Below are 26,542 nucleotides of genomic sequence, written 5' to 3'. Positions count from 1 at the left end.
ACACGGTGGGCTGGGTGGCAGTGCTGTGGCTTGAGTTCATATCTGTGGGGTCCCGCTTAGCCCAGGCCTGTTCCTTTAGAGAAGTGCTGTGCTGGTTCAGAGTGCTGAGCTGCCCCATGTACCCGTAGCGGGGCTGCAGTGAGTTTCTGCAGGTTTTGCAGACCGTCCGTGCAGGAAGATGGACTTGTCCCCTCCTGCGGTGTGCTCAGGCTCTGACAGGGATAAGTCAAGCTGGGTAGTAGCCACCGGTCTGTACTAACAAGATGTTTTTGATGACGTGCCCTAGGCCACACCAGAATCCTCCACTTGTCTTGGTCCCCTCCCCGAGTGTCCAGAAGGCATTTTCCATCTCTGCCCAAGCGCAACGGGTCCAAGCCAGCTGCCACAGGGTCCCTGTGGGCCACCTAGCCCATCCCTTGTTATCTGCTGGTTAAAGTTGTCAGGAGGGAAATGCAGATCCTCTTGGTGACGGCCAGGACACAGCGCTGCTGCTCAGGGTGGCCTCCTGGAGCAGCAAGGACAGCCAGCCTGCAGGTGGATGCCATCGGGAGCCCAGCCTGGTTAAGTTCATGAGGCGTGACAGGATCACAGCCCAGGGTTGCTGCAGGCCTCTTGACTGGCAACCGTGCTCCCGTGACAGGGACATGTCACTCGAAGCCTGTCATGACACACCTGCCTGTCGAGGAGGCAGCACGTGGACATCTCTCACGGTCATTAGCCGTCAGCCTGTGGGGAGAGCCTCTTCCCAAAATGTGCAGTGGCCGCATCTGCCTGTGCGCGAGGGGCAGCCTCTGGTGCTGCTCACAGTCATGTCCTGTCACAGCTTTGGGCGGGCAGCCAGCACTGGGTCACCACCACAACAGCTGTTGTGAGCATCTTTGTATTGCTTGCTGTGGATCCACGTAAAATCGGAGGCTTGTATTTATTTGGCAGCAGTCAGCGTTTCTTGTGCAGGTGCCTTCGTCCTGGCTAGTGAGATTTGTGTTCATTTGGGAGAAGAAGCAGCAGCTTCGTAAGCAGGCCGGCTCCTGCGCCTTTGTTTCCTTTGGTCCGCAGGGTTAATCTCCTCCTTGGCACCCGATTATTTGCTGCTGTGGGGAATGCACATGGGTTTGCCCGATGCGTGCTTGAAATTCTCATCTCCCTGCCTTTAATCCCCGTCTGCGAACGGTGCCCAGGGCTGGGGTAGCTCAGACTGGAGCTCCTCGGGGACCTGCTCCTGCTGTCTCTGCCCAGCCCCAGGCGGGTGGCTCTCAGCTATCTCGGAAGGAGGTGTTGCACTGAGCAGAGGACACCTTCCCCCAAAGTGTTACCAAGTGTTACACGTCCCCACGAAGTAGCTGAGCATCGGCATTGCCAGCTTTGGGGTGCCCCTTGTCCCTCAGTGTGCTCGCAACTCTGTGGGGCAGGGGACGATGTGCTGGTTTAGGGTGTGCTTCTTGCATCCCGCGTGTCACCCCTTCTCCTGGCCCTGTGGGAAGCAAGTCCAGGCTCCCCGCTCCCATCTCCAGTCCGTTTTCTGCTCTTTAGGATGCTCGGTTTCCTTTCTTTCTCATTTCCCCCCTCCCGGGTGCTTTTGTCAGTGTGTAATTAGCTGGCGCTGCACCGAAGCGTTGCTCCCAGGAGTGCTCTCTCGCTGACATTAGCTGCAGACAGTGACTAAAACAAAGAGACAGCTCGGTACGCACGACGTGTTCGCTTTGTGCGTCTCATGCTCCTCGCTGCTGTTGGGAGCTCAGAAGGGATCGCAGATGTGGAATAAACGGGAGCGCTTTGAACAAGTGGCACCGTAATCCCTCGCTCCCCCCCGCCCCTCGATCCCCCCTTTTTGCAGACATTAGTTTGATTAAAATTGCATGAGCCCACACACGGGCGTGTTTTATTTCATTTATTTATTTCCTCCTGGCAAGAGACCGTTCTGAGGTCCCAGCAAACAGCTCCGCCCTCTGGGAAAGCATCTGGGGAGCACTGGGAGGGGGGTGTAAGGGCTTGGGGGCATTTTTTTTGCAAAACTTGCTCTCACCAGCGCTTGCAGCCTGCTGCTGTGAGGCTCGTTGCACTGGTGGGACCTGCTTTTCCTGTGGAATGACAAAAATGAGCGTGTGCTCCCTTGTGGAGAGAGGGTGGGAGCTGGAGATGGGGCTGGAGGGGCACAGCGGATATGGGGCTAGCTCTGGAGCAGAACAGCAAGTTTTCACCGGAGGTTTTCCAGGTGACCCATGGCATCCCTGTGGCTGGGGCAGGCGTAAGCAGCTAGCTTAAAGCCCAGGAAGCCATGCAGAAATTGGGTCAAAACATTGAAAACAAGATAAATATCCTTTTCGAGCCAGGTTTGGGCACCTGGCTGGCAAGGAGTGAAGTTTTTGCTACTATTTATTTGCCGCAGCCTCCTGTCTCCTCTAGGAATGGGAGACTATAAGAGAGGACTTTGTGCTCTGGTCCTAATCCACCCCTTGCAAACACAGTACTTTTGAGGATGCTGTGGCAGTGCTGTGTAAAACCTGCCATGTTCCTTGATGGGCATTCACAGGACAGTGACTTCACCTGATGTCCCCCCGGCACTGACGCTGGCATTGCGTGACACCCCCGTACCTACCTGCCCTGAGGAGGGGTGGCTGCAAGCTGCTGGCCGTGGCATGGACGTGCCCTGAAAGAGGCCCTGCTGGTCTGCATCCAGCAAGCCTGGACCTTGCAAGGTGAAGTTCCCCAGGTTTGGTGGCAGCGTGGACAGGAACTTTTCGGCCAGCCAGGAGAGGTTAGCATAACAAAGCGGCAAGTGAGAGGCATTGAATTTCAATCAAGCAGAAGCAGGGGAATGAAATCTCCTTGCTTATAATTCAGGCTCCTGGCTCAGGCATCCCTCTCTTTTACCTTGGAGCAAATCTCCTGTAATGCATAGAAACAGCTCAGCAACTGCAGTCCTGGCTGCCATTGAGGCAGAAGCTGGCATTTATTAAAGACCTGCACAGCTCTGTAAAAAAATATTTATGATCTTCTTGCACTTAATAATTATAAGTCAAATATTTGAATAGGTAGGGGTAAGCGTTTTGCTAGAATTTGATGATCCCTTTCATAATTATGCTTGGTTACACTTGCTCCGCATGTATTTGGATGCTTGGCTGAGGGCAAGAGGGAGGTGAGGGATGAAAAGGACTTACTTCAGAAGGGGAAGATGGGAGCAAGGAGAGATTAGAGGGGAGAAGAAAGCAAAGGAAGGTTAGAAATGATAACAATTAGGCTAGGGGGGACCAAGAAGAGGCAGAAAAATAAAGCTGGGCCTTTGAAGAGACAGGGGATAGACAGTGAAGCCTTTTATTAAAAATTAAATGGTTGAGTCTGAAGGTAAATGAGGAGCCTGTAAAGAAACAATAAATAAAAAGTGGAAGACAGGAAGGAGAGAAATACTTAAAAGGGAAATAAGAGATTTTCACAGGTGTACGCCATTGAGCATGTCAGCAGAGAAGCTCCATAATCACCTTTAATAAGTGACGGGTACTGGGGGCTTTGTAAAAAACAGACAAAAGCCAAACCTTGCAATTATTTGCTCTGGAGGGCTGTTTGCCGTGCTGTGGTCTGTTGGGCTGTGTCCCAGTGGGATGGCTGGGGGCTCTTCAGGAAGGAGGCAGTGTGCACAGTTTGCTGGGAAGTCCTGTCCTAGAATCTATACGAACAGTGTATTAACCAAAGCCCAGGGTCAGCAGTCATGAACTGTAGGGGTGGAAAGCAGATGTATGACTCTGTTCCTTCAAGGAACAAGGTGGAGTCACGAGGACTTGACTGACCATAGCTTAAAAGAAGGAAGTAGAAGACTTGTGGAGGAGACCAGGCTTCGGTGGTGCATTTTTGTTCATGCTCCACGTGAGGATGTGTCACATCTAACTGAAGCCAGTGCAGGGCCATGCTCAGTGTGGTGTTGGGCACCTCAGCAGCTCTTATAGGGAAAGGACAAGCTTTTGTAGCGACAGGACAAAGGGTGATGGTTTTAAACTAAAAGAAGGTTGGTTTAGATTGTATATAAGGAAGAAATTCTTCACTCAGAGGGCGGTGAGGCCCTGGCACAGGCTGCCCAGAGAAGCTGTGGATGCCCTGTCCCTGGAGGTGCCCAAGGCCAGGCTGGATGGGGCTTTGGGCAACCTGGTCTGGTGGGAGGTGTCCCTGCCCATGGCAGGGGGTTGGAACTGGGTGGGCTTTAAGGTCCCTTCCAACCCAAGCCGTTCTCTGATTGTCAGCCTCCTAGGAATTTTATCTTCCAATCCTTTTTGTATTGTTTTGGGGCACTCTCAGCGGTTGGATTTGCATTGGTGACATGAAAGGAATTGGCCTTTCTCTCGCACCATGTGAGGCAGTGAGTTTTGGATTTGGCCCGGGTATCCTTTCCACAGCCTTAATACCCCCTCCCCCATGTGGGCACCTTTAAACTCTTTAAGTTCTCAAAGTAAACTGCATGGATTGAAGTCTGCAGTAAAAACTATTTTAACATGCAAGTATCAGAGGCTGCATTAGTTTAACTGAAATCACTTTGCATGGATTTTTCTGGCATAAACCAGTCCTTAATAGATCCAGGATGTCTGGGGATGATCGAGTACTCAAATAAACTTGCAATGAATTCTAAGGGGAAATGGCTTTCTGTCTCTTTTACGTTGCGTTTTGTTTTTTTAGTGATGGTTAGAAGAATGAACATTTTTCTTAAACAAGGGTCATTTTTTGTCTTTTCTGATCATTTCCCAGCTTGTTTATTTTAGGGGAAGTAGGGTGCAGCAGTGCTGCGTAATTCATTTTGCTGTAGGATGGTGGCATTTGGAAGCACCAGCCTGGCCGAGCTGCCTGCAGTCTCAGGTGTGAGCCCTTTTCCCATCTATGCAAACTGGCTGCAGATGGAAAGTATTTTCCAAGGATTTTTTCTCCCAGCTGTGTTGTAAATAGGAAAAAGGCAGGATTAGGGAGCTTTGAGAGTCCAACAGAAACTTCCTTCCCTCATTGATTTCCCCGCTCTTCCTGCTGCGCTGTCATGGTACCACGAGCTCTTTGGTCACCCTGGAGTCTGCCAGGGCACAGGAGACCTGAATACCTAATGTGCTCAGGCAAGGGTTTTGGAAAAAGTACAGAATAATTAAGAAAAAATAAATCTTTCTCATTATTTTAGTGTAGCAGAAAAAGAGGCAGGCAAAAGCTATTTTGTTCTTCCTTTCTGAAGGTCGTGTTTACAGGAATTTAGCCATGATTTGAAATATGATAGCCTTTAAAACTACCCCACTTTATAAGTCTACCTTACAGGGAACAAAACTTCGATAGGCAAGGTAGGAGGACGTGTCCTAGCTGTGCCACAAAACAGTGCTCTCAAGTATACGTTTGGTGTAGGGTGTTTTTTTTTTGTTTGTTTGTTTGTTTGTTTTTAAGTGGATTAATGGTTCCCCCAGATCTAGACGGGATAGTGGGCTGAGTTTTGGTAAGAGTAAGAGTGGCTGATAGTGGGCTGAGTTTTGGTAAGAGTTGTTTTATAAAAGAAAGAAGAAAAATGTGAGTAGAGGCACTAGTGAAGCTTGATTTCCTGTGTGCTTTTTTTTTCTCTGTGGCTGAATTCCTAGGTATCTAATAAAGTGCCATCATTGCTTTTCCTTGATTGGGATATTCCCATGCTTGTCTTCCAGCTTACTTCTTTGGTATCTGAGGTTTGAACAACCACTGCATTCTCCTCCTCAGAGAAATAGTTATGTGTGGTGGGTATCTACTATGCTTCTCCAGCTATTTCATGAAACCTGTGAGAATTTATTCTGAGACTGCTATCCATCTCTCAGTGTTTGTTGGAGAGCTTTAGCTACTCTCGAAGCAGTTGCCACTTTCCAAAGTTAGGTGAGAGGCAGGCAGGCATGCTTACACTGTCATTTCATGCTCTCATTTTGTTCAGCCGGGGCAGAATGGTGACGCTCCTGTAGAGCATGCACTGCAAACAGCTAACCTCACCTCCCAGGTACTAAGCTCTGCTCAGGGACTGTGCTCTAGCTGGCTCCTGTGCCTCCGAGTGGTACTAACTGCAAGATCAGCCAAGCTCCCATTGTGTGGCAGGAGAAAACCTATTTAAATGGGTTGTGGGTCCATGCACCTGCCATGAGTTAAATAATTAATCTGCTCTGACCATTTGCCATCGGTGTCCTCTGCTTTCAGCAATGAGATGATCGCTCGCATCGACTAATCAATCATAATTCTCCATATTGACCTGTGTTGATTTCCAGTTCTCCTTGCTTGCAAAAAGGCCACTTGGATCAGGCAGTTGTGAGTTCTTCCCTCCGAGACAGTACAGAGCAAGGGTGATGCAAGACTGTGTATCTTATCAGGCTCCTAGTATGTTCTTTATTTGCATGCCATAGCGCATCTGCACGAGAGATCTTAGGCTTTCAAACTTTACGGGTGCTTGTAAGACAAGCTGTTATCTTGGAGCTGGAGAGGGTGAACAGGCACTGAGCAGGCTCAGCTTCAGGCGGAGATCAGGCAGCGCTGGTGGATGGGAAACATCGGTGGCTGAAGCTTTAAAGGAAAACCTTTCCTGTTACTGTCTCCTTGAAGCTTGCGTATGTGTAGGAAGATGTTAACCCGAGGATATCTACCAGCAAGAGAAAGTTATAAAAGGTAGTGATACAAGAAGACACTGTCCAAGGGCACTGCTGCGGTGAGGTCTGCAGTCTCCTGTCTTTTCCCTATTCCTGTTCAAGAGTCTCTTCAGGCTGATGTGAGCTGGCGATGTTTCCATTGCCCTGTGCCATCCCCAGCCCGCTGAGCACGCAGCAGCCAGCGGAGCATCTGCTGCTCTTCCTGGGCTGGTGTCTCAGCTGGTGAAACTCCACAGCCCGCCTCCGCTGAGGGTACGCACGGAAGCAGCCACGCAAGTGAAATGCTTCGTGCTGGTCATTTTGCCATTTACCTACAGGGTAGTGAATAGCAGCTGGGAAGCTGACAGCTTTCAGCGCCTTTTGCACTCTGATGCAGTGGTGAGACAAGCACTGATGGGGAAAAATGGAGCTGTCTGGAGACCTGGGGACAGCAGTGTGTCAGCTGTGTTTGGCTCTCGCTCAGTAGCTTCACCAGCAGAAGGCTGGAAACACTATAAATAAAATCCTGGATTCTGCAGGAGTCAGTGGTATTGATCCTGTGCTGGAGACATCGTGGAAACTTCCTATTTACTAGTTTATTCTTGACTTATTTTCATTGCTGCTTTTTTCGTTTGTTTGTTTGCTGCAATGCATTACTTTGATACAGTCTGTGCCTTTGGTTTAATAATATGTGCGCCAAAAACGTATTTTCTTTATTTTGATGCGCAGTCTATTTCCTGACTGCTTATTTTAAAACGCCTTCTGATTCTGTACTGCAAAGGATTTGGGATATCCTAGAAAATCTGGGGTACTGGCCTCTAGAAGACCTACATGTCCAGACTTTTGCCTTCTGTCCATAATCATCAGTTGTGTGTCTGTGCTGCTGGCTGTGAGCAAGCCATCTTTCTGTGGTGCTCCTCGCCTCATGGGGATCTCTTGTTGAGCAGGGCTCTGTGGTTGGCATGGGGTTGAGAAGCAGACAGTGACTGTAAAACCGGAGGAAGTGACCACCTCTTTCTGCAATGGGTGCTACATTTCAGCATTTAGCATTTGTTGTGGAAGACCACCCTGTGGCTGCTCTGTGGCTAAGTCTGCTGTCAGTGCGAGTTCATTGGGGTTGCACGAAGCTTTTACTCTTCCCCAGCAGTGAAATTTCCCCCAGACAGTCGTCCGCATAAGAGTGGCCCAAGGGCCAAGGCAGGATGCAGCTGCAAGGAGGGCTTTGCTGCTGGCTTGTGCCCCAAGCTGGGAGGAAGCTCACTAAGGGCAGAATTCAGGACCTTCGATCTTTGTGAAATGAGACACCAACAAGCCACAAAAATAGTTGGAATATATAATTTGTACAGCAGGAACTATTGAGTTTCTGCCTGCCTGGTTTAGGAGCCACTGCCTGAGACATGGTGAGCAAAAGGATTTCTTTGTGTGCCTTGCCAGGGTGATGCAGAACTTCATGACAGAGAGACTTTGTTGTTTCTGTCGACTGATTCTAGCTCGCAGCTTTCCCACTGCCTGTCATCTTCATCTCCTTCAAGCATAGCACAGGTTGTAGGGAAAAGTGGTGTCCCCTTCTGTAGCTGTGAGGGGTGCTGCTCAAATCTTGCAGACAGTGCTCTTCTACAGGGAGAGCAACTCAGTGGTGGCCAGCTGTCTTCGTGGTGATAACCAGAGAGGTGAACAGAAATCTGGGAGAAGGGAAGGGCACTGGGTGCTTTGAAATGCCCAGATCAATGAATATAAAAACAAATACGTTCTAAAAAATTTTCAATATAAAGATGCCAAGCACACTCATGCATAAAGTCAACTGGCTGTGTGTGCCAGAGTAGCTTTTCCAGAGTAGTTGATTGCTACACTAGAGCAGGAGAACACTTTACACGGTCTGAAAATGCGCTTCCAAGCACAGCACTTTGGGTCCTGTCTTCCCGTCCTTATCCCCTGTTCCCCAGATCACCACCACCTAAACTAGAAGAAGCTTGGAGCATGAAGAGCTTAAAGAGGAGAGCTTGCTATTGCCCCACGTGTAAGAGGCAAAATTATAGAAGGACAGTAGAAAGAAAGTCTTTGGGAAAAGGGATTTGCAGTAGTGGACGTTACCTGGATTTATCTGTGCAGCCTGTTTTTGATGGCAGAAGTCTGACACTATTTGGCTGAATTTGCATTGCTTGTCTCAGTTCTGTTTTCTGCAGTCTTTAGTGCAGGAAGAGAGCAGGTGTTCCTCGTGGTTGGAGAGCTTGGACTCCATCCTGCAAGAGCCAGACCGTGCCTTTCATTCATCATGGGGGTGCTAGCTTCAAAATAACAGTTTGGGGCTGCCAAAACCTCATTGGAAGAAGGTAGCTTGGAAATATCCAGAAGAACCAACGTCCTTCATTCCAGCTCCCAGAAATCCCCCAGCTCATGCTGACCTATGGCTCAGTAGATGGCCTGCTGTCTGGTGAAGATGTATGTTTGTGCGAAGTGTTATAAACAATTCCCATACTTGGAACAGGACCGTTAGAAAAGATTTCTTCCGTTAGTTTGTACGTTTTTTTTTTTGTTCTTAGATTTCAAAACTTTCTCTGTTCTATTTATGTGCCACCCTGTGTCTCTCAGCAATCTGCTTAGAGACAAGCATGAAGAAGACGCGATTCTGATCTCTTCTTCCCCGTCCATGTGGCAGAAAGCCAGCATTTTTACTTCATCTTCCCTTGGGAACTTAAGACCCAGACCAGGGCTGAACGGAAATTAGGGCTGTAGAACAGAATAAAACCTAATTCCATCCTTCCTTCGGTGCTTTGTTTGCGGGGACTGAAATGCTCTGCTTGTGTGTTCAGTAGGAAGGCTGTTTTAGAGGGGATGGATAGGTCAGGGCAGGAGATCCAGGGCCAGCATTTTGGAAGCAAGCACTGCTTGCCCACCTGCGTTGCTGACTTGTGCATGATGCAAAGTGCTCTCCTCCACCGATCAGTGCCGCTTTGATGGGTAACATGTTGGATTGTAGGAGTCATTCAGGTCTGCACTAGATACGTGGCACAGGGATCCATACTCTCAGTTTGGAGCCCCGAGAGTCCTTAATTTAAAAAATGCTCACAGGAATCTTCTCCCAAGTACATCTTGGCCTGGGTTATCTTCCACCAAAGGGAAAAATAAATCGCTGCTGCCGACCTCAGAGAGCGGCTGGCCAGAGGGGCATGAGAAACTCTGATCCCGTGCTTTGCAGCACGTGGGACGGGCTAGGTCCCAGGAGGCAGGTGGGAGAAAGGAACCTGGTAGGACTCAGACCCTTTGTGATTGCCTAAATGAAGGAACCGCAGCTCTTAACAAGCTCCCCTTGACCTTCTGTGTGATCTCTGCCGGGCTCCTGAAAGGCAGACACTAATCTCTGCAAGCAGCTCCGCGCTCTTATCTCCAGTGCTGCTCCTTCTCTTACACGCGCAGCTGGGGGAGAGAGAGAGGAGAATCCTCCTTGAAAATTGATTGTGGGGAGGGACGGCCCACCTGCCTGAAACACCGCAAACATGATTACAGCCCCCGGGGAATATGGCCTGAGATGTGCTGTGATTGTTTTGAAGTGATACCGCACGGCTCCCTCCCTGCGCAGCTGTTTGTATTGCCTGCCCGCCTGCCCCGAGTACGCTGGGCTGAACAAAATAAGGCTTTTAAAAAAATTGCTGAAAAGAGGATTTTCTAAGCTTTCCACTTCTATCATTTCTTACCTGCGGCTTCTGAGGTGTAAAACATTAAGACAGCATTGCCTACACAGCTTCAGAGGAGCCCAGGCTGCGTCAGCTCCTCGGCTCCATGCGTGCTGGGTATTTGTTGTTCTCCCCGTCTGTTCTGTGGGTCGGGGAGGCTGGGGCTTAGCAGGTTACCCTGTGCCAGCTGAGCCACAGAAAATTCCCACGTCCCTGCTCTTAGCTCTCAAGTGTTGTTAAGTAAAACACATCAGCTTAACCCTGGGTGAAAGAGGTACGTGCTGATGTGCTCTGCCTTCGTATTTGCGGTGGCTTAGGCTTGCATTAAGCTGCGGGAGCTAACCGGTGGCTCTCGGGCTTGGGATCAGAGGGAGTGCTAAGCCCTCAAAAAGGTGAGTTTCTAAAAGAGGGAGGCAGGTGAAGAGAGAGGGATCTGGGAGCTGATTCACCTTGACTCACTGCTGGAGCTAACTGCCTCTGCCGGCTGTCACCCAGCTGCCTGCAGGGCTGGGTCTCGCAGGGGGACAGGGGGCACAGGCAAAGCCACGAAGCAAGATTGCAGAAAAATTTTAATAGAGTAAGTGTGCGTGTGTGAGGGATTAGAGGTTTCCCTCACTGCTGTGGCTGGGAAGTGAAGGCAGGCCTTGTGCTCTCTGTACCCCTCGACATGCCCAGCTCTTGGGATCTTTGGTTGTGTGTATTTTGTGATATTTTTTTTTCTTTTAATGAGGCCACTTGAACTTCTCCACTTAAATTAGCTGTCCTAATAACCAGATGCTCCTCAGGGTGCTTCGGGACTGGGTGGGTGTAGAGAGGCGAAGCAGTTCGCTGACAGGAGCCTCCCCTGCTCCCCACCTCAGCTTCAGCAGGAGCAGAGGGGCTGCGTGGCACGTGGGGCGTGCGGATGGGGTGACTCGGGCACGGAGGCACGTCCTAGAGCAGGACCAGGTTGTGCAACGGGATCCTGCTCCCGCGGCACAGGAGGAGGGCGAGTGACGGATAGCATGGACGGGCGCGTGGGGCAGGGCAGGTGTGACTAACGGGCCCAGCGGCAACAAAGGAGAAGTTCAGGCCCTGAGAGGGGAAGCTGACCTAATTTCGAGTTTGCATGTCCTCTATCTGATTCTCTCTCCCCCTTTCTTCTACTTCTTGTTGTTTCTTTTGTTTTTTTCTCTGCCCTTTCCCACTGGCTGTCTGAACTCGTCCAGTTGCTTTGAGAGATGCATTTCTGTCGGTGTAATCACTCCAGCCAGTCATTAACGTACAAACAAGGCTACTATTGTAATCTGAGGATTTATTGCTGCTGCTGTGAAACAACTGCCATGCCATCTTACTTAACTCTTCAGTTCCCTCGCTGCCTGCTGGCAGCAGCTGGGTCGGGAACAAGCTGCCCTCTTAAAGAGCTGCCTGCCTGCAGGCCGAGGATGTGCTGCTTGGCTTTGTTGCCCCGCAGAGTGCCGTGGTGGTGTAACTGCAAGTGGTGCAGCGCTTCGCCATGGATTTCTCGATTGTGAAGCAACCAGAAGTGACTTCAGAGTTCGACTTCGCGTTTGAAACAAGGCTTAAATGTTTACGCTGGGGTTAAAAATGTGTTCCGGTTGCTTTTCTTTGGACCACAGCTCAAGCTCTGTTCACCCAGTCGGGAGACTGAAGTGAATTCATTGACAAATTTAGAGAAGTGTATGACTTCTTTTTAAAAATGGTTAAAACGTCAGTACTTCTCAGCTGCCTTTCCTTTAAAGCCGTCTTTAACAATCCCTGTGTCTCAGACAAGACAGTGCAGGTTGGGCTTTACCGAAGGAAAGTAATCCCCTACCCAACCAGATTTTTAACACTTCTTAGCGTTTTCCCTGTGGTACCAGAAACCCGTCGTTATGTGCAGGTCGGTGAGGAAGAGGGGAAGTTCGGAGAGCATTTCCCTCCCTGGGCTGCAGGATCCGGAGCAGTTACTGGGAAGTCTTGCTGCTTTCTCTCTGCTGACCTTTTGGGTTGGCTGTTGTAGGAGCTCTGTTCTCCAAATCGTGGGGCATTGCCTTGTCCCCACGCCTCTCTCCGGCGTGATGCAGGAGTTGAGGTACACCCCAGGCCCCTGCCCGTTTCTCTTCGGGATTTAAAACTAAGGCAAGTCAGGGACATTATCAGCGGCATGATGTGCTCGGTTTTGTCCCCTTGTGGAGGTGACATTTGGGGGTCTTTGTTGCTTTTGCAGCATAGCCCAGCATGTGTTTTTCTTCGTGCTGAAGGCATTTCAGGTGGGAGGTGCCCGGAGTGCTGCAGCAGGTACGGATCGGCATGTGCAGCTAATTGCCAGGAATGAGGGCTGGAGAGGATTCCGCTGCTCCTCTAGGTATCTTTTCAGCCTTATCACCACCTCCTGCCACACGTATGCACACGTATTTGGATCCTGTAAGGAATGGAAATCAGCAGCAGCACGGCGGAGGGGTGGGGATGGGGGCTCCCCGGGCACTTGCTGCAGCTGGGCGCAGGCAGGTCCCTTCCAACTGCTCCTCTTGCCTCGGGGCAGCTCTGGTGGCGGACCCCCATCCTTCCTTACGCTGTTGGCAGCAGCAGCATCGTGCCTGATGCGGGGCTGATCACAAAGCACTGCTCAGATTCCCGTTAGTGTTGTCGTTTGGTGCCCGCCAGTGCTTTGCTCCAAAGTGGTGGTGTTGGCACCGCGCTTCATCTTGAGCAGCTTGCTTCTGTCTTGCAAGCACAACCAGAGGCATCGGGGAAGGAGGTTGGTGGCACTGAGCTGGGATCCCTGCGGGGCAGCAAGATGTCACGGGGCAGATGGAAACATAACTCTTGCACTAATTCTTTTTAAAATCCAGAGCAGTATTTCTCAGCCAAAAGCAGCTCCCTAGGAGTAGGGAGTGCATGTATTTGTTCTTCCTAAATAGTTCACACTTGACACTTGGCAAGCGTAGCTCTATCCAGACGGTAGGAAGTGGGCAGTTGGGGACACAAGGTAGCACCACGCAGTGCCTCTAAAGCGTATTGGAGGGTAAAAGCAATAATGAAACCCAAGGGAAGAAGAGGCTGGCGGGTTTTTGCTTGGCCCTCGAGATGGCTCTGTGCATAGCTGTGCTGACTACCCTATGTAAGTTGTTTTGCTCCTGAAGAGCCTGCAGGGTAAGGCTACTGTGGTGGTAAGTGACTTTTACCAGCTCGGGGCTCTGGCTCCCAGCCTGTTGCTCCTCGTGCATCACCTAACAAGGAAATGGTATCCCAGGCAGGTTTGCTGCCTTGCCTGGGAGTACACAAAACGTTGGTAGCTTTCTGATTTGTGTCCAGCATGTAACGGCTTTGCAGTCCTACTCCTCGGGGGTGATTGGCATTTTGGATACCTAAGAACAAACCAGAGCCAGCCTAGGGAAAGGGGACACCTGGGTCGTCTTTGTCCATGTGAGGTAGAGTTCATGTGGAAATGGGGCTGGTCCTGGGGGCTTGGAGGAAAGCGTGCTGGAGAGCATGAGCTGCGTACCCAGTGCAGGCCAGGGAACTCCAGTCCCTGCTCCAGGTGAATGTAAGCCGGTTCCTTATCCTAAAGTTAACACCTTAGTTCCCAATCTGTAAATACTTCTGTGTAGCTCACCGGGTGCTCCTCGCGTGCACATTACTGAGGTGTCTGTATCTGAGGTGGGTTTGGCTGGAGCTTCGTGCACTAGGGGAGAGGGGAGCACCTCCTGCTCCTTCCTTCCTCCTCCTCCTCCTCCTCGTGGCAGCGGGACACTTGGACTGTCCCTGGCTGGGCCCCTGACACCCTCTAGTGGCAATATTGACGTTTAATATTTCAGAAGCTCTTAAAGCTTGGGGGCTGCGAGCACCCCTTCTGCAGCAGCTGGCGGCTCAGAGGCTAGTAGGAAATGCTGCCTTTCTCTCTCTGTCGACCTGCCAGCTGGGAGCAAGGGGGAGGCCAGGCTGGGTTTGGGGGGAAGCATGGTACAGGCTCCTGGGTGGCATGCTGGAGAGAGGGGAGAAGGGAGCAGGAGCTGGGCGAGACAGAGAGGGCAAGGGTGGGAGCGGGTCCTCCTGGCTGTGAAGGCAGCCTGCCGAGAGCATCCCCACACCAGGCTGATTCAAAATTACAGTCTCAAGGCTGTGTGAACCCCAAAGGCCGTACTGATTCATCTAAAGGGGAGGATATGGTTGGATTTTTTTTTTAACCGAAAGAGCACAAGGAGTGCAACACAGTGTGTTGGGCATTATCATAGTCAAATTACAGCCTTCAGTACGCCACCGCCTCCGGATTTTTCTCCAGGAATGCGTTTTGCAATAGCTGCGGTGTAGAAGATGCTAACCCTCCCTCCAGGTTATGACCTGGAAATACGAAGTCCAGTTGGCGAAACGGTGCCTGTGTCAGCCTGTAAGCAGCTCGGGGAATGGGGTGGCAAGCGAGACACGGCCGTGGCCCTACACTCTTCCTGTCCCACCGTGGGAGCCGTGCTTTGCTTCCCCGGGCAGCCGCTGCCGCGGGCTGTGCATGGGGCCCGTGCTGGGACAGGCTTCCTCTTGTCGTCCCAGGGAGCGGGCGGCTCCGTGCCTTGCAGGGCTCTCAGACTGGCTGCGGGAAGGAGGATGGGCAGGCTTTCTTCCCGGAGTGCTGCTTTCACCCCGCGTACCGGCGGCGTAGGGAGGCTGGTGTGTGTAGCAGGGAGCTCTGCCTTTGAAGCAGCTCAGTGGGAAAGTAACTCCAGCAAGACGGGGATCGGGTTTAATTTACATACCCAATGTAAAAATAAAGTTACGAGAGCCCATGACTGGAGGGCAAAGAGAAGGGGGCTGCACCGCTCTGGAAATCATTCGGAGAGGTTTGAAATGAGAAATTTAAATCTCCTCGTGCAGGCGTGGTGAGCTGGGGAGTTCGGCTGCCGGCTGTGATCACCGCTTTGCTTGGAGTCGGAGGGAAGAGGGGAGAGGAGAACCGAGGCAGCTCCTGGCTGGCACGAGATGGCATGGCCAGAGGCTATTGCTGCCCGTGGGCAGGGAATGGGGAGCTTGGGTGAGGGGGATGAGGGGATGGGAGGCAGCAGGAGACGTGGCTGCGGGGATGAGGGCAGTGGCCGTAAATGAGTCTTACCAGGTATTTTCCCTGCTGGGACAGTAAATTCCCTGGTTAGAGCACGCTTGGTCAAGGCAAATGCTCTGGGCTGAGCTGGACGAGAAAAAATTCCCTTTCATTTACTCCATCCCGTGGCTTTCTTCTTCTCTCTCTCCTGCTTTGGATTTCCTGCCATAAATAATGCCAGCGGTTGTCCTCAGGGCAACTGATTGCTTTCTGTAGCAGTGCCTGAATGAAACAGATGCAGCTTTTGGCAACGTAACCAATTTTGTCAGATCCTCCAGTGTTGTCAATGAAACTGAGCTGAGATGTGTTAATTATATTCCGCTGGTGCATGGTGAAACCGTGGGCATTAACAGGTTCACTGGCGCTGCCTTGTCTGCAGACTTGGAAAGGAGGCTTGCCGTATCCTCTCCATATGATGTTTCTTGAGACAGCAAAATTTATAAATAGCTCTTTTTAAGAAAGCCTGCCTTCTAGTAGCGGGACCTCCTGCTACAATTGAGATACTTGCTAAAATTAAGCAAATCTGCGGTGCTGCAGGGTTTTTTTCATCCTAATTTTAGTGGCTGTTCGCTGTAAATCCAGCTCTGTGATCTTTTCCGCTGTCACTCATGGACTGCAGGTATTTGGGGTTGATTGTCTTTTTATTTGGGGCTAGGTATGAGCTGGCAGGCCTTTGCTAATCCTCGTGATTAATTACAACCATAAAAAGAGACCTCTCCCCCAGCTCTCCTTTAACGTATCCAGGCTGTGGCCCCTCTCCTGGGTCAGCATCTCGGCGTTCCTAACCCTAACGCTGTGCTTCTCCGTCCCCCTCTGCTGCAGTGATCCCCGACTCGCTGCGAGTGACCGCAGTCCCGCAGACGCTGCACAAGGTGGAGCGCGACTCCCTGGAGCTGAAGTGCGAGGTGTCCAAGAGCACGGCCCAGCACAGCCACGTCTCCATCGCCTGGTACCGGCAGCGAGGCGGCGAGGCGCCCGTGGAGGTCATCTCCCTCAGCCGCGATTTCGTCCTGCGGGCCGGGGGCACCTACGCCCAGCGGCAGGCCACGGGGGACGTCCGCTTGGACAAGGTGGGCGAGACCACCTCGAAGCTCACCATCTACAACCTCCACCCGTCAGATCAAGGCGAGTTCTACTGCGAGGCGGCTGAGTGGATCCAGGACCCGGACAAGTCGTGGTACGCCATGACCCGCAAGCGTTCTCAGGGCACCATCGTCAACGTGCAAGCCACCGGTCAGTGTCTTCTCTCTCTTTCCTTGCTTGTCCGGGTGGTGGGAAGAAGCAGAGGAGGTGGAAAACAGGGCTGTGCATTGTTAGGTGACTCAGTGCTGACCCAAGCAGGGAGCAATGCACGCCACAGCTTTTTACCATCTAAACAAATGAGTCTGCAAGGCCAGCTGTAGAGCTCCCCTAGGTCCGGTCACACCTAACGCTGGAGCAAGGCCTGCAAAGCCGTGCCTGGTCTGGGACTTGACTGTTTCACACTGTGGTTCTCTCTTGACTCCGCGGTGGGGTTTGTGGTCTCCTCAGATAGGCCCAGTTGCCTCTTGGGGTGAACCCATGGAAAGCAGCTGTTCCTGGGAGGGTTGCGGAGGTCTCTCACTGCTGATTACCCAAGTGGGGCCAGGCTAGGTCCTCTTCTCTTGGCACTGCTGAGACCTGGACCAGTGGTATCTTCTACCACACACCAGCAAGGGGGCTTGGTGGCAGCCCCTGCTGTCTGACATAGCCAGTGGTCTGGGCTGAAACGGGAGCTAAGGCATACATACAGCTTACACGGTTGGTGCTAGCACAGGCAATGAGAATTTGGGGAAGTGAGGAGGTAAGAGTGACACATCAGAAATTTAAACTAAAACTTTGAGCAAACACTTCTGTATTGCCTGAGGCCCATTTGCAAGTCAAAATCCTGCTCACAGCCAGCAGCACAGGTTCCCGCTAAGGATCTAAAAACCCAGATGAGCTCTTTTGTATTCTCAGATATCCCTAAAAGCCCTGCCTTTCAGCCCCAGCAATCTGGGATGAGTATGACTGGGCTCCAGCTCACATCCCGTGGTGCCACTGGATCCCAGTGTCACAGCAGAGATGCTCCCAGGTGGAAAGGCTGGGGAAAAGGTGATTTGGCTGGGGAGGCCTTGCAGCTTTTGCTTCTTACAGCCAAAGCAAGCCGCTCACCCCTCCACCTTGGAGGTGCATGTGTCCAAGGGGTGGTGACCAGGCAGTCTGGCAGGTTGCAGCCACCTCGCGTGAGGTGTGCTGCTCTCCAGGTGGGCTTTGCCACGCTGACATGAGCTGGTCTGTCTCTCCCTAGATAAGGAGTTCAGTGTCCGGCTGGAGACGGAGAAGCGGACGTACATCGTGGGTGAACCAGTGGAGTTTCGGTGCATCCTGGAGGCGCAGAATGTCCCTGACCGCTACTTCTCCATCTCCTGGGCCTTCAACAGCTCCCTCATCGCCAGCCTGGGGCCCAACGCCGTGCCAGTGCTCAACAACGAGTTTGCCCAGCGCGAGGCCCTGGGCCAGCTCAAGGTAGCCAAAGAAAGCGACAACGTTTTTGTGCTGAAGATCTACCGCCTCCGCCTCGAGGACAGTGGCAAGTACAACTGCCGGGTGACCGAGCGGGAGAAGACTGTGACGGGGGACTTCATCGACAAGGAGAGCAAGCGGCCCAAGAACATCCCCATCACTGTCCTGCCGCTCAGTAAGTAGAGACCTGCCTGCTCCATCCCGGGACGCTGCCAAGGGCCTTGCTCTGCTGGGCAGCTAGCTGGTGAGGCTGTGGTGTGTCCAGCCCAAATCAGACTTCAGAAGGGGAATGGGGAGGATAAGAGTTTGTGTGCTGTGGAGGCTTGAAATCGCAACTGGCAAGTCTTTTTGGAGAGGAAGGGGAACAGTAGAGCAAGAGGGATTGTGCTGCTCAGGTTCATGAGTGGGGAAACGTGTCCCCACCTTGGTGATCACTCCAACCTGGCAGTTGTGGTCTTGAGGTGAAGGCGTGTGTGACAGCCTCTGGCTTGCTCCTCGCACCTCTACCCTCAGCATGAAGCTGGGCGCCCTGAAGTATACAGCAGGCGTAACGGGGAGACTGGCTTGTCCCTGCTTTATCCTAAGAGCTGCTGGGTTCCTGCAGGCTGTGGCTGTTGTTCAGCTGTCGTGAAAGACACTGGGGTTGCACCCTGCACTGGGAAAAAACAAGGTTCACCTGCTCCTCAAGCCCCAGTTTGCTCTTCAGCATGGAGCCCTGTTGTGGTCACTGTGTGTCTGCCAACCCTGGTGAAAACAACCCAGCCAGAGGCTCGCCTGAGTGCCTTTTGTGTTTATCAGGCAAATGTGATAAATACATGAAAGGCAGGGTGAGAGAAGAGGGTCAACTGACTCATTCCTCCTTTGTTTTGCTCTCTCAAAATCAGGTAGCCGCAGCATGGCGAACCAGGCAAGTGTTGCCCAGGTTACCCTAGCTGCAGGGTTTGACCAAGCAGATGGGAAGCTGACAGGATTTTGTGCAGCGTTTGTCTCCTGTCTCTTAGGCTTGTAGGGAAATGCAGCCCTTTCCTCAAGCTTTTTTTTCCTCCTCATTTCTCCAAAAGAAATTCTAATTCTTTTCTCTCTTACCAATATTTGGTCTCATTTGTTTGGCATTAAAAATTAGTTAGAAATCTTGCGCTGGACAATTGTCTAAAATGCAGTACTTCTAGGCAAAGCCACCTTTCAGGCAGATTTCATTCCTGAGATTTCGTAAATCACCAACTCTAGGAACAAACGTGATTTTTCAAGGGTGCTAAGTGTCCATAACTCCAACGGAAGACAGCAGGAGTAACCAGCACTCAGTATCTCTGAAAAATGAGCCGTAAAGCCTAACGTCTCTGGGAAGCTCAGGATAACATTTTTTTTTGATGTTGCCAAACACTGATAGCTACCTCTAGTGTTGAGAGCGATGGGAGTTTGCGAAAGCTTCTCCCAAAAGGTGTTGCAGAAATGGACGTGGCAAGATGGTAATCAGATTGACACGAATTGAAAAGCCCAGGGAGCTGGAAGCTTTTTTTTTTTTTGGCAGAGCCGGTTGCATGTGGTGCATGTTGTAGCAACACAAATTCCCTCAAGCTTTGCTGAGACCCCAGCCTGGACCTGCGAACTGAAGACACGGCAGTGCCTCCTGAGCCCTAGGCAGAGATTTTTCCCAGCTTTGGCCAACACCTGCTTTGAGTGTGCAAGGCACCAGGAGCAGCTCGCTGCCCACAGACTGTTTTTGGATGTGGTCACGCATGAACTTAAGACGTGCCTGGACCCAAATGCGTGGGCAGTTTCCTGCACCTGGTAAAACACAGCTCTGGCCAGCAGCGTCCTTGCAGACTGAGAAGTGCCGAGTGTGTATCATCTCCCCTGTGTGTGTGCGTTTCTCTCCTTAGAGACCAGCATCTCCTTGGAGATTATCAACAACGCCAGCAGTGTCTTGGAGGGGGAGAGCCTGCGCTTTGGCTGCAACGTGCGCTCAGGCGTGGGGCCCCAAAGCCGCCTCTCTGTCGCCTGGCAGCTGGTGGACAAGCAGAACCGGCGCAGCGAAATCGTGCGTCTGGATCGGGACGGCACCCTGCAGCCCGGCCCGTCGTACGCCGAGCGCAGCAGCTACGGGGGCATCCAGATGGAGCAGGTCCGGCCCGGCTCCTTCACCCTGGAGATCTTCAACAGCATCAGGGCGGACGAGGGCCACTACGAGTGCCGGGTGGCCGAGTGGACGCGGACACTGGATGGGGAGTGGCAGATGGTTGGGGAGCGGCACGCTGGTACCCCAGTGTCCATCACTCCTCTGGGTGAGTACTCAAGGTGTGGGGGCTGTGGGGCCGTGCGCCCCACGAGCCTGGCTCGATCCAGGAGGTCATCTGCAAATACCTGGGGCTGCTGTCAGCACTCTGTGCTTGCCAGTGAAATGGAGGCACCAGCAGCCCTCCTGCAGCTCCTGCAAAGGTTGGTGCAAAACGTCTGCGTGCCCAGCTGCATTTGAGGGCAAAATCTGAGGGGTGGCTGTGGCAGGAGCAAAGCAGGGGATGGCTGATGGGAGCCAAGGAGAGAGACTGCCAGCGTCATGATGCCCACTGAAAGGGGGGAACCACATCCCAACAGCCCTGGAGCTGGGCTGTGGGGAGTGACTTGGTGGTGCTCCATCAATGGCCAGTGGGCATCAAAGCCTCCTTGCATGCTCTGGGCAAGCCTCGTCTCAGCTCACCAGACTGGGAGAGCGAAACACAGGGCACCTATTGGCCCAGCCACCAGAAATCATGAGCATCTCCAACAGCATCAGAAGTCCTCAGGACCTATGGATCAGGACCGGTCCTCACTGCCTCTGCCAAGAGGCCCTGAGCAGCTGACCTGGGACTGAGCCAAACTAGAGGCCGTGATCGTTGCGACTGGTACTCTGCTCTGCCAAATAGCTCCTCTGGTTCAAATACAGCATGTGACGTCAATTTAGGAGAGGGCAGGTAGGGCATTAGAGATTTTGCATAGATTGTGAATTACTTGGGTCTCGCTCAGGCCCTGCAGTATTAACCCCTGGACAGGTTCCCAAAGTTCTCTGCAGGAGACCGAAGAACTGATGAATATTCCTGCAAGATCCCTGATTTGCAGAATGCTAGAGCTATAAACAATTAGTGCGTGCTATTCAAAAGTCAAGATAGATTTTTTTTTTCGATTCTCCACAGTGTTAACCTTAAGATTTGGCAAGATGTGTGAGAGACCAGACTTTAAAGTCATATTCTGATTAAAATCTTGCTTTTTTTTTCCTTTTCTCCCCTTCACTTTTGACCTTCTTTCAGAGGCTGTTCTGTCTAGAGCTAGAAACCATTGCTCTATAGGTTTCAAAAGCAGGTAGGGACGTTAGTTTGTAAAGAACTCAAGGCAGATTCTCAGCTGGTTTCAACAGCGTCTTTGTCTTGAGGTCAGTGGCATTTGGCCCCTCCTAAGTCCATGTGTTGGCCATTCTCTTTACTTTGCAACTTGTGGAGGTTTGTTGGGATGGAACAGGGAGTACAGTGGTAGATGAAGTGATGAGATTTTAAAATGCATCACGTTTACTCTTGCTAAAATTTAAGATACAGGAAATTGATCAGCAGTTCCAGAAGATGGGATTTGAAGGTAGTTGTCCCTCCACCTCTTTCCCTTGTCCCAGAGAAATTTGACTGTTACATTCTGTCAAGTCCTAAGAAGTAACAAAGTCCTCTTTCTATAACTAACAAACCTGTAGCAGCTCAGAAACATTTAGTGATGAAAATATCAAATATTGTTTTCTTGCTGCTGAATCTGATATTTTTTGTTCAGATTAATGCTTTTGAAGTGTCTTGAGAAACTAGAATGGAAGGTGCTAAGAAAGAGCAAGAGAGGTTTATTGCTACAGAAAGTGCTAGTAAAAAAAAATGCAGTAAATTTAGTGACACTCACATTTCAAGTTAAGGTCTAATCGTTTGCCAGTCTGCTAGGGTAAAAACTCTTTAGCTGAACCAGCACAGATAATGTTCAAACCCATAAATCTATCGCCACTGTGGTTGTGAAGCAACAGCCAGAAGAGAGATGTGCTGTCAGATGAGACCAGATGTCCCTGAACTTCTGAGGATCTCAAGTGCCCAGCAGGGATTTTAGTCCCTGGCAGATGGGAGGGAAGGGGCAGGCACTCTGAAATCTGTGGGTAGAGGAGGGCAGGCTGGGTGAGGGGGTTCTGCTATATTGTTACGGGGAGGTCTTGCACAAAATGTGCCTGCTTACATGTGTGGATGCTCTCCTTTTGTATGAATTCCCTGGTAAAATTATAGAGAAGATTATTCTGGGAATTACTGAAAAACACCTGAAAGACAATGCAGTCATTGGTCACAGCCAGCTTGGGTTCATTAAGGGAAAGTCATGTTTAATGAACTTAATTTCCTTTTATGACAAGGTTACCCACCTAGCTGACTGAGGGAAGCCAGCTGATGTAATCTTTTGGGATTTCAGCAAAGCTTTCCATGCTGTTTCTCACAGTATCCTTCTGGACAAAATATCCAGCATACAGCTAGACAAATACATGATGTGATGGGTGAGCAATTGACTGATGGGTTGGACTCAAAGGTTTATAGTAAATGGGGTTACATCAGGCTGGTGGCCAGTCACTAGTGGGATTCCCCAGAGCTCCATTCGAGGGCCAGTTCTCTTCAATGTTTTCATAAATGACTTGGATGTAGGACTTGAAGGTGTACTAAGTAAGTTTGTGGACAATGCTAAACTGGGAGAAGCTGCTGACTCCCTTGAGGGTAGAGAGGCCTTGCAGAGAGATCTTGACAAATTAGAGGGCTGGGCAACCACCAAGTGCATGAAGTTTAACAAGAGCATGTGCCAGATCCTGCACGTGGGTAGGGGCAACCCTGAATATACATACAGACGGGGGGACAAGAGGCTGGAGAGCAGCCCTGTGGAAAGGGATCTGGTCATTCTTGTTGACTGCAAGTTGAATAGGAGTCAGCAGTGTGCCCTGGCAGCCAGGAGGGTCAACCATACCCTGGGATACATCAGGCACGACATTGCTAGCTGGTCAAGGGAAGGGATTGTCCTGCTCTGCTCTGCGCTGGTGTGGCTTCACCTTGAGTGCAGCATGCAGTTTTTGGTGCCACAATGTAATAAGGACATAAAACCATTAGACGAGTGTCCAAAGGAGGGCTACAAAGATGGTGAAGGGTCTGGAGCAGAGGACGTATGAGGAGCAGCTGAGGTCCCTTGGTTTGTTCCTCCCAGAGCAGATCAGGCTGAGGGGAGGCCTCATGGCGGCCTGCAACTCCCTCACGAGGGGAGCGGAGGGGCAGGCGCTGAGCTCTGCTCTCTGGGGACAGCGACAGGACCCAAGGGAACGGCATGGAGCTGGGACAGGGGAGGGTCAGGCGGGGTGTTAGGGAAAGGTACTGCACCCAGAGGGTGGTCGGGCACTGGGACAGGCTCCCCAGGGAACTGGTCACAGCACCGAGCCTGACAGAGTGCAAGAAGGGTTTGGACAGTGCTCTCAGGCACAGGGTTTGATATTTGGGTAGTTCTGTGTGGAGCCAGGAGTTGGACTCAGTAATCCTTGTGGCTCCCTTCTAACTCGGGATATTCAGTGATTCTAAGAAGAGGGGATTTTGTATGTTAACCTTAATGTCATGAGCATGTTTGCTGAGGACTTGAGAAACAGATTTGGTTTTTACATGGCAGTTGAGAGGAGAGAACATCATTAAGTTTCCTTGCCTAGCCCAACTGGAGATTAAACTGTACAGAGTCAGCTGATCTTGGTAAAATTAAGGTGGCTTTCTAAGGCCGGAGCTGCTGCCGTGTCTGAAGGTAATGGCTTACATGGGGATGAGATGTGGCAGTTCTGCCTTCTCAGCCTCTGTCTCCTCTCTGGCGTAATCACTAAACATGTTGCATGGGGCTTTAATCCCAAAGATTGACCTCCTTTCTCAGTAATTACACATCCATGAGCGATGCCATGAATGACTGGGGCTGCGGAGGCACTTACTGGAGGTGTACAGATATGGTGATGTCCACATTGTGGCTGGTCTGGCCCACGGCAGCAGCTCTGTGGGTTGCAGTGAGCTCTCAGCTCGTCGCCCAAGCTGTAATTTCAAGCCTGTGGCAGGCTGAAGGTCCATGCTGATCTAGAAGACATTCCTGTTTCTGGTGGGGTCTCCACCCATGGGGCTCCAGCAAAAGCTTTGTTGAATGCCTGGGTCATCAGCACAGCAGTGTGAGGGAAGAGAGCACCAAGCCCACCTGGATGCCCAGCAGAGACCTCCAGAAAGTAAACGCTTCTTGGAGATGGTGGTGGTGGAAAACAAGGTCCCTGCTATATCTACAGGCTTCACTGAAGTAATCATAACAGTAAAAAAATATTTTCTCTCTAGCTCAGAGTAAACGAGCAATGGAAATTCCTTGACCCAAAATGTAAGCCAGTCAACTAGGAATATGTTATTTGTTATTTTTAACTTGTTAATAGATTGGTGTTTTTAAACTCCCCTAAACCTACAAAGTCTTGGGGTTAGACAAGTAAAGATGTGTTGACTAGCTTGTGGAGTTGTGCAGATGTGAGGGTAATTGTATATAGCTAGGATCTGTAAGAGAACAAAAGAGATGCTGTGTGAAGAATAGAAGCAACCACCTTCTCTCTGTTATAAATTGCCTCCACTCTTGGATTACGTAACCTCTGCCAACTCTCCAAAGCACAGAAGAAAACTTTTTCTTCTCATTTTCCTCATCGTTCCCTCACCTGCAGTGACCAGCTACAGACCTGGACAGGGAAACAGGAAGGGAGGATCCCTTGGCCAAAAGGTGGTTGTGAATCATGGCGTCTACAAGTGGTCGTGCTTGTTCATGCAGAATCAAGCCATGCTCTTTAAAGCCCTTCTCTCTCTTTTTTGCAGAGGCTGGTTTTGCTGTCACAGCTATTTCCCGCACCCCTGGGGTGACCTACAATGAGTCCTTCGACCTCCAGTGCATCATCAAGCCACACTACCCATCCTGGGTCCCAGTGTCAGTTACGTGGCGTTTCCAGCCGGCGGGCAGCACCGAGTTTCACGACCTGGTCACCTTCACGCGTGACGGCGGGGTCCAGTGGGGTGACAGGTATATGGGCTTCCGGACCCGCACTGCCATTGAGAAGGCCGAGTCCAGCAACAACGTGCGCCTGAGCATCAGCCGGGCGAGTGACACGGAGGCTGGCAAGTACCAGTGCGTGGCCGAGCTCTGGAGGAAGAACTACAACAGCAGCTGGACGCGGCTGGCAGACAGGACATCCAACCTGCTGGAGATCAGGGTCCTGCGGCCGGGTAAGTGTGGAGAGCAGACAAGAGGGTCTGGGAGGTGTGTCGTGGGGATGGGCTGCATGTCAGTGTTGCGGTGGTCTCTCCAGAGGAAGGACTGCTCTTGTGGCTGCAACTGACATCTCACACTTGTGAAAGTCTTGAGTGGGACTTGAAACTGTTCACAGGGTTTTCTTCTGGGAGGTGAGGTGACTGAGGCTTGGTCCGGTTTCTGGGCTGTTCCTGTGAAATGGAAATGGCTTTCAGGATGCCGCCTCCATTCATCAGAGCAGACTCTCTCTGAGAGTCTGCTCTAAGAGAGGAGAGGGGCAGGATCAAAGAGAAGAGTGGCGCTCCCACCATAGCCCCTACGTGCACACCCACCGCAGGTGTTGTGGTACAGCTCTTATCGAGTGACTGGCTGCATCTCTTGCTCGGTTGGAGACATCTTCAAAAGCAGCTAGTGATTAAAGAGCCTGACTTTCATCCCCACTAGAAACTGAGCCCTTTCCAGCTGGGAGTCCCCAGGTCCATGGGTGCCCATTCACAGCATGCAACATCTAGGCAACAGAGACCTGGTTTGGCAGGGAGAGTCAGAAAACCTACAAAGTGCTTATGTTCCCTGTAACAGCCAGTGGAGAGAGTTGGGCACCTTCTGTAGGTTTTGTTGATGATGACTTTTTGCTGGTGCCTCCTATTCTTCATGAAGGCTGCTAAGATGTGTGGTCAGGGCAGCTGTTGGCCACCACTGAGCTGAATGGTTTATTGCTATCTCAGCCTTAGGGCTAGAGTTCGTGTTTGAAGTGGGGCTTTTAGCACCTTCAGGGCTCTTGGCTCAGCTCCTTGCAGCATTGTCAGTCCTGCCCTCGTGTTCCTGTGCAGAGGGATGCCTCCCTAGGGTCTGCCTTCTTGCTTAGGGATTGTATTTTTCCCCTCAGTGGCCTTTTCCATACTCTCATCCACCTTCCCCAACCCTCTGGGAAAGTCAGGGGATGCTGTTAGCTCCCTCATGAGCTTTCTGCCCTCTTTCTTCCCTCTCTTCCTCCTTCCTTGCCGTCATCTCCAGGTTAATCTTCTCCATTTGTCTTGATTACCCTGCCTTGTAATACATGTTTTACTGCTTGCAAGGTCACGTTGGTGATGTTCATCATTTTAGCTTATTTCCCTAGGAAACAGCAGTGACTGGAGATGGTCCCTGGAGTAATATGCTTCTTCATGGCATATTTCTGTGCATGCATTTGTGTGTGACACAGAGAGAAAGAGAAATCCTTGGTAATATCTTCCAGAAGAGAGCCTCTGTGCCACAGTTCAGTGTGGCCAGGAGGACATTTAAGCCATGTTCTGGCAGCTGGTTCTTCTTTACTGGAGCAGTGACCATCAAGGGATTCCTTAACAGAACAAGTGATCTAGATCTCCATGGTTTTTACCTCTCCCTAT

The 26,542-nt window shown here is 51.2% G+C and overlaps 1 protein-coding gene across 2 annotated transcripts in view; it reads left to right on the top strand.

The window, feature by feature from the left end:
- The window catches only part of IGSF3 (immunoglobulin superfamily member 3), an 86,694-nt gene that overhangs the window by 37,997 nt on the left and 22,155 nt on the right, over nt 1-26,542 (top strand). Inside the window, exons 3-6 of one of the 2 annotated variants that reach the window (XM_040567050.1) lie at nt 16,149-16,559; nt 17,635-18,024; nt 19,730-20,131; nt 24,728-25,132. In XM_040567050.1, coding sequence (XP_040422984.1) covers nt 16,149-16,559; nt 17,635-18,024; nt 19,730-20,131; nt 24,728-25,132 — 1,608 coding nt within the window. The remainder of the gene's footprint in view (nt 1-16,148; nt 16,560-17,634; nt 18,025-19,729; nt 20,132-24,727; nt 25,133-26,542) is intronic. The other variant, XM_040567061.1, reaches the window with a different exon arrangement.

The sequence above is a fragment of the Cygnus olor genome, chromosome 1 (genome assembly GCF_009769625.2).
Source record: "Cygnus olor isolate bCygOlo1 chromosome 1, bCygOlo1.pri.v2, whole genome shotgun sequence".
NCBI classification, from domain to species: Eukaryota; Metazoa; Chordata; class Aves; order Anseriformes; family Anatidae; genus Cygnus; species Cygnus olor.
This window is presented reverse-complemented; position numbering and strand designations above follow the sequence as displayed.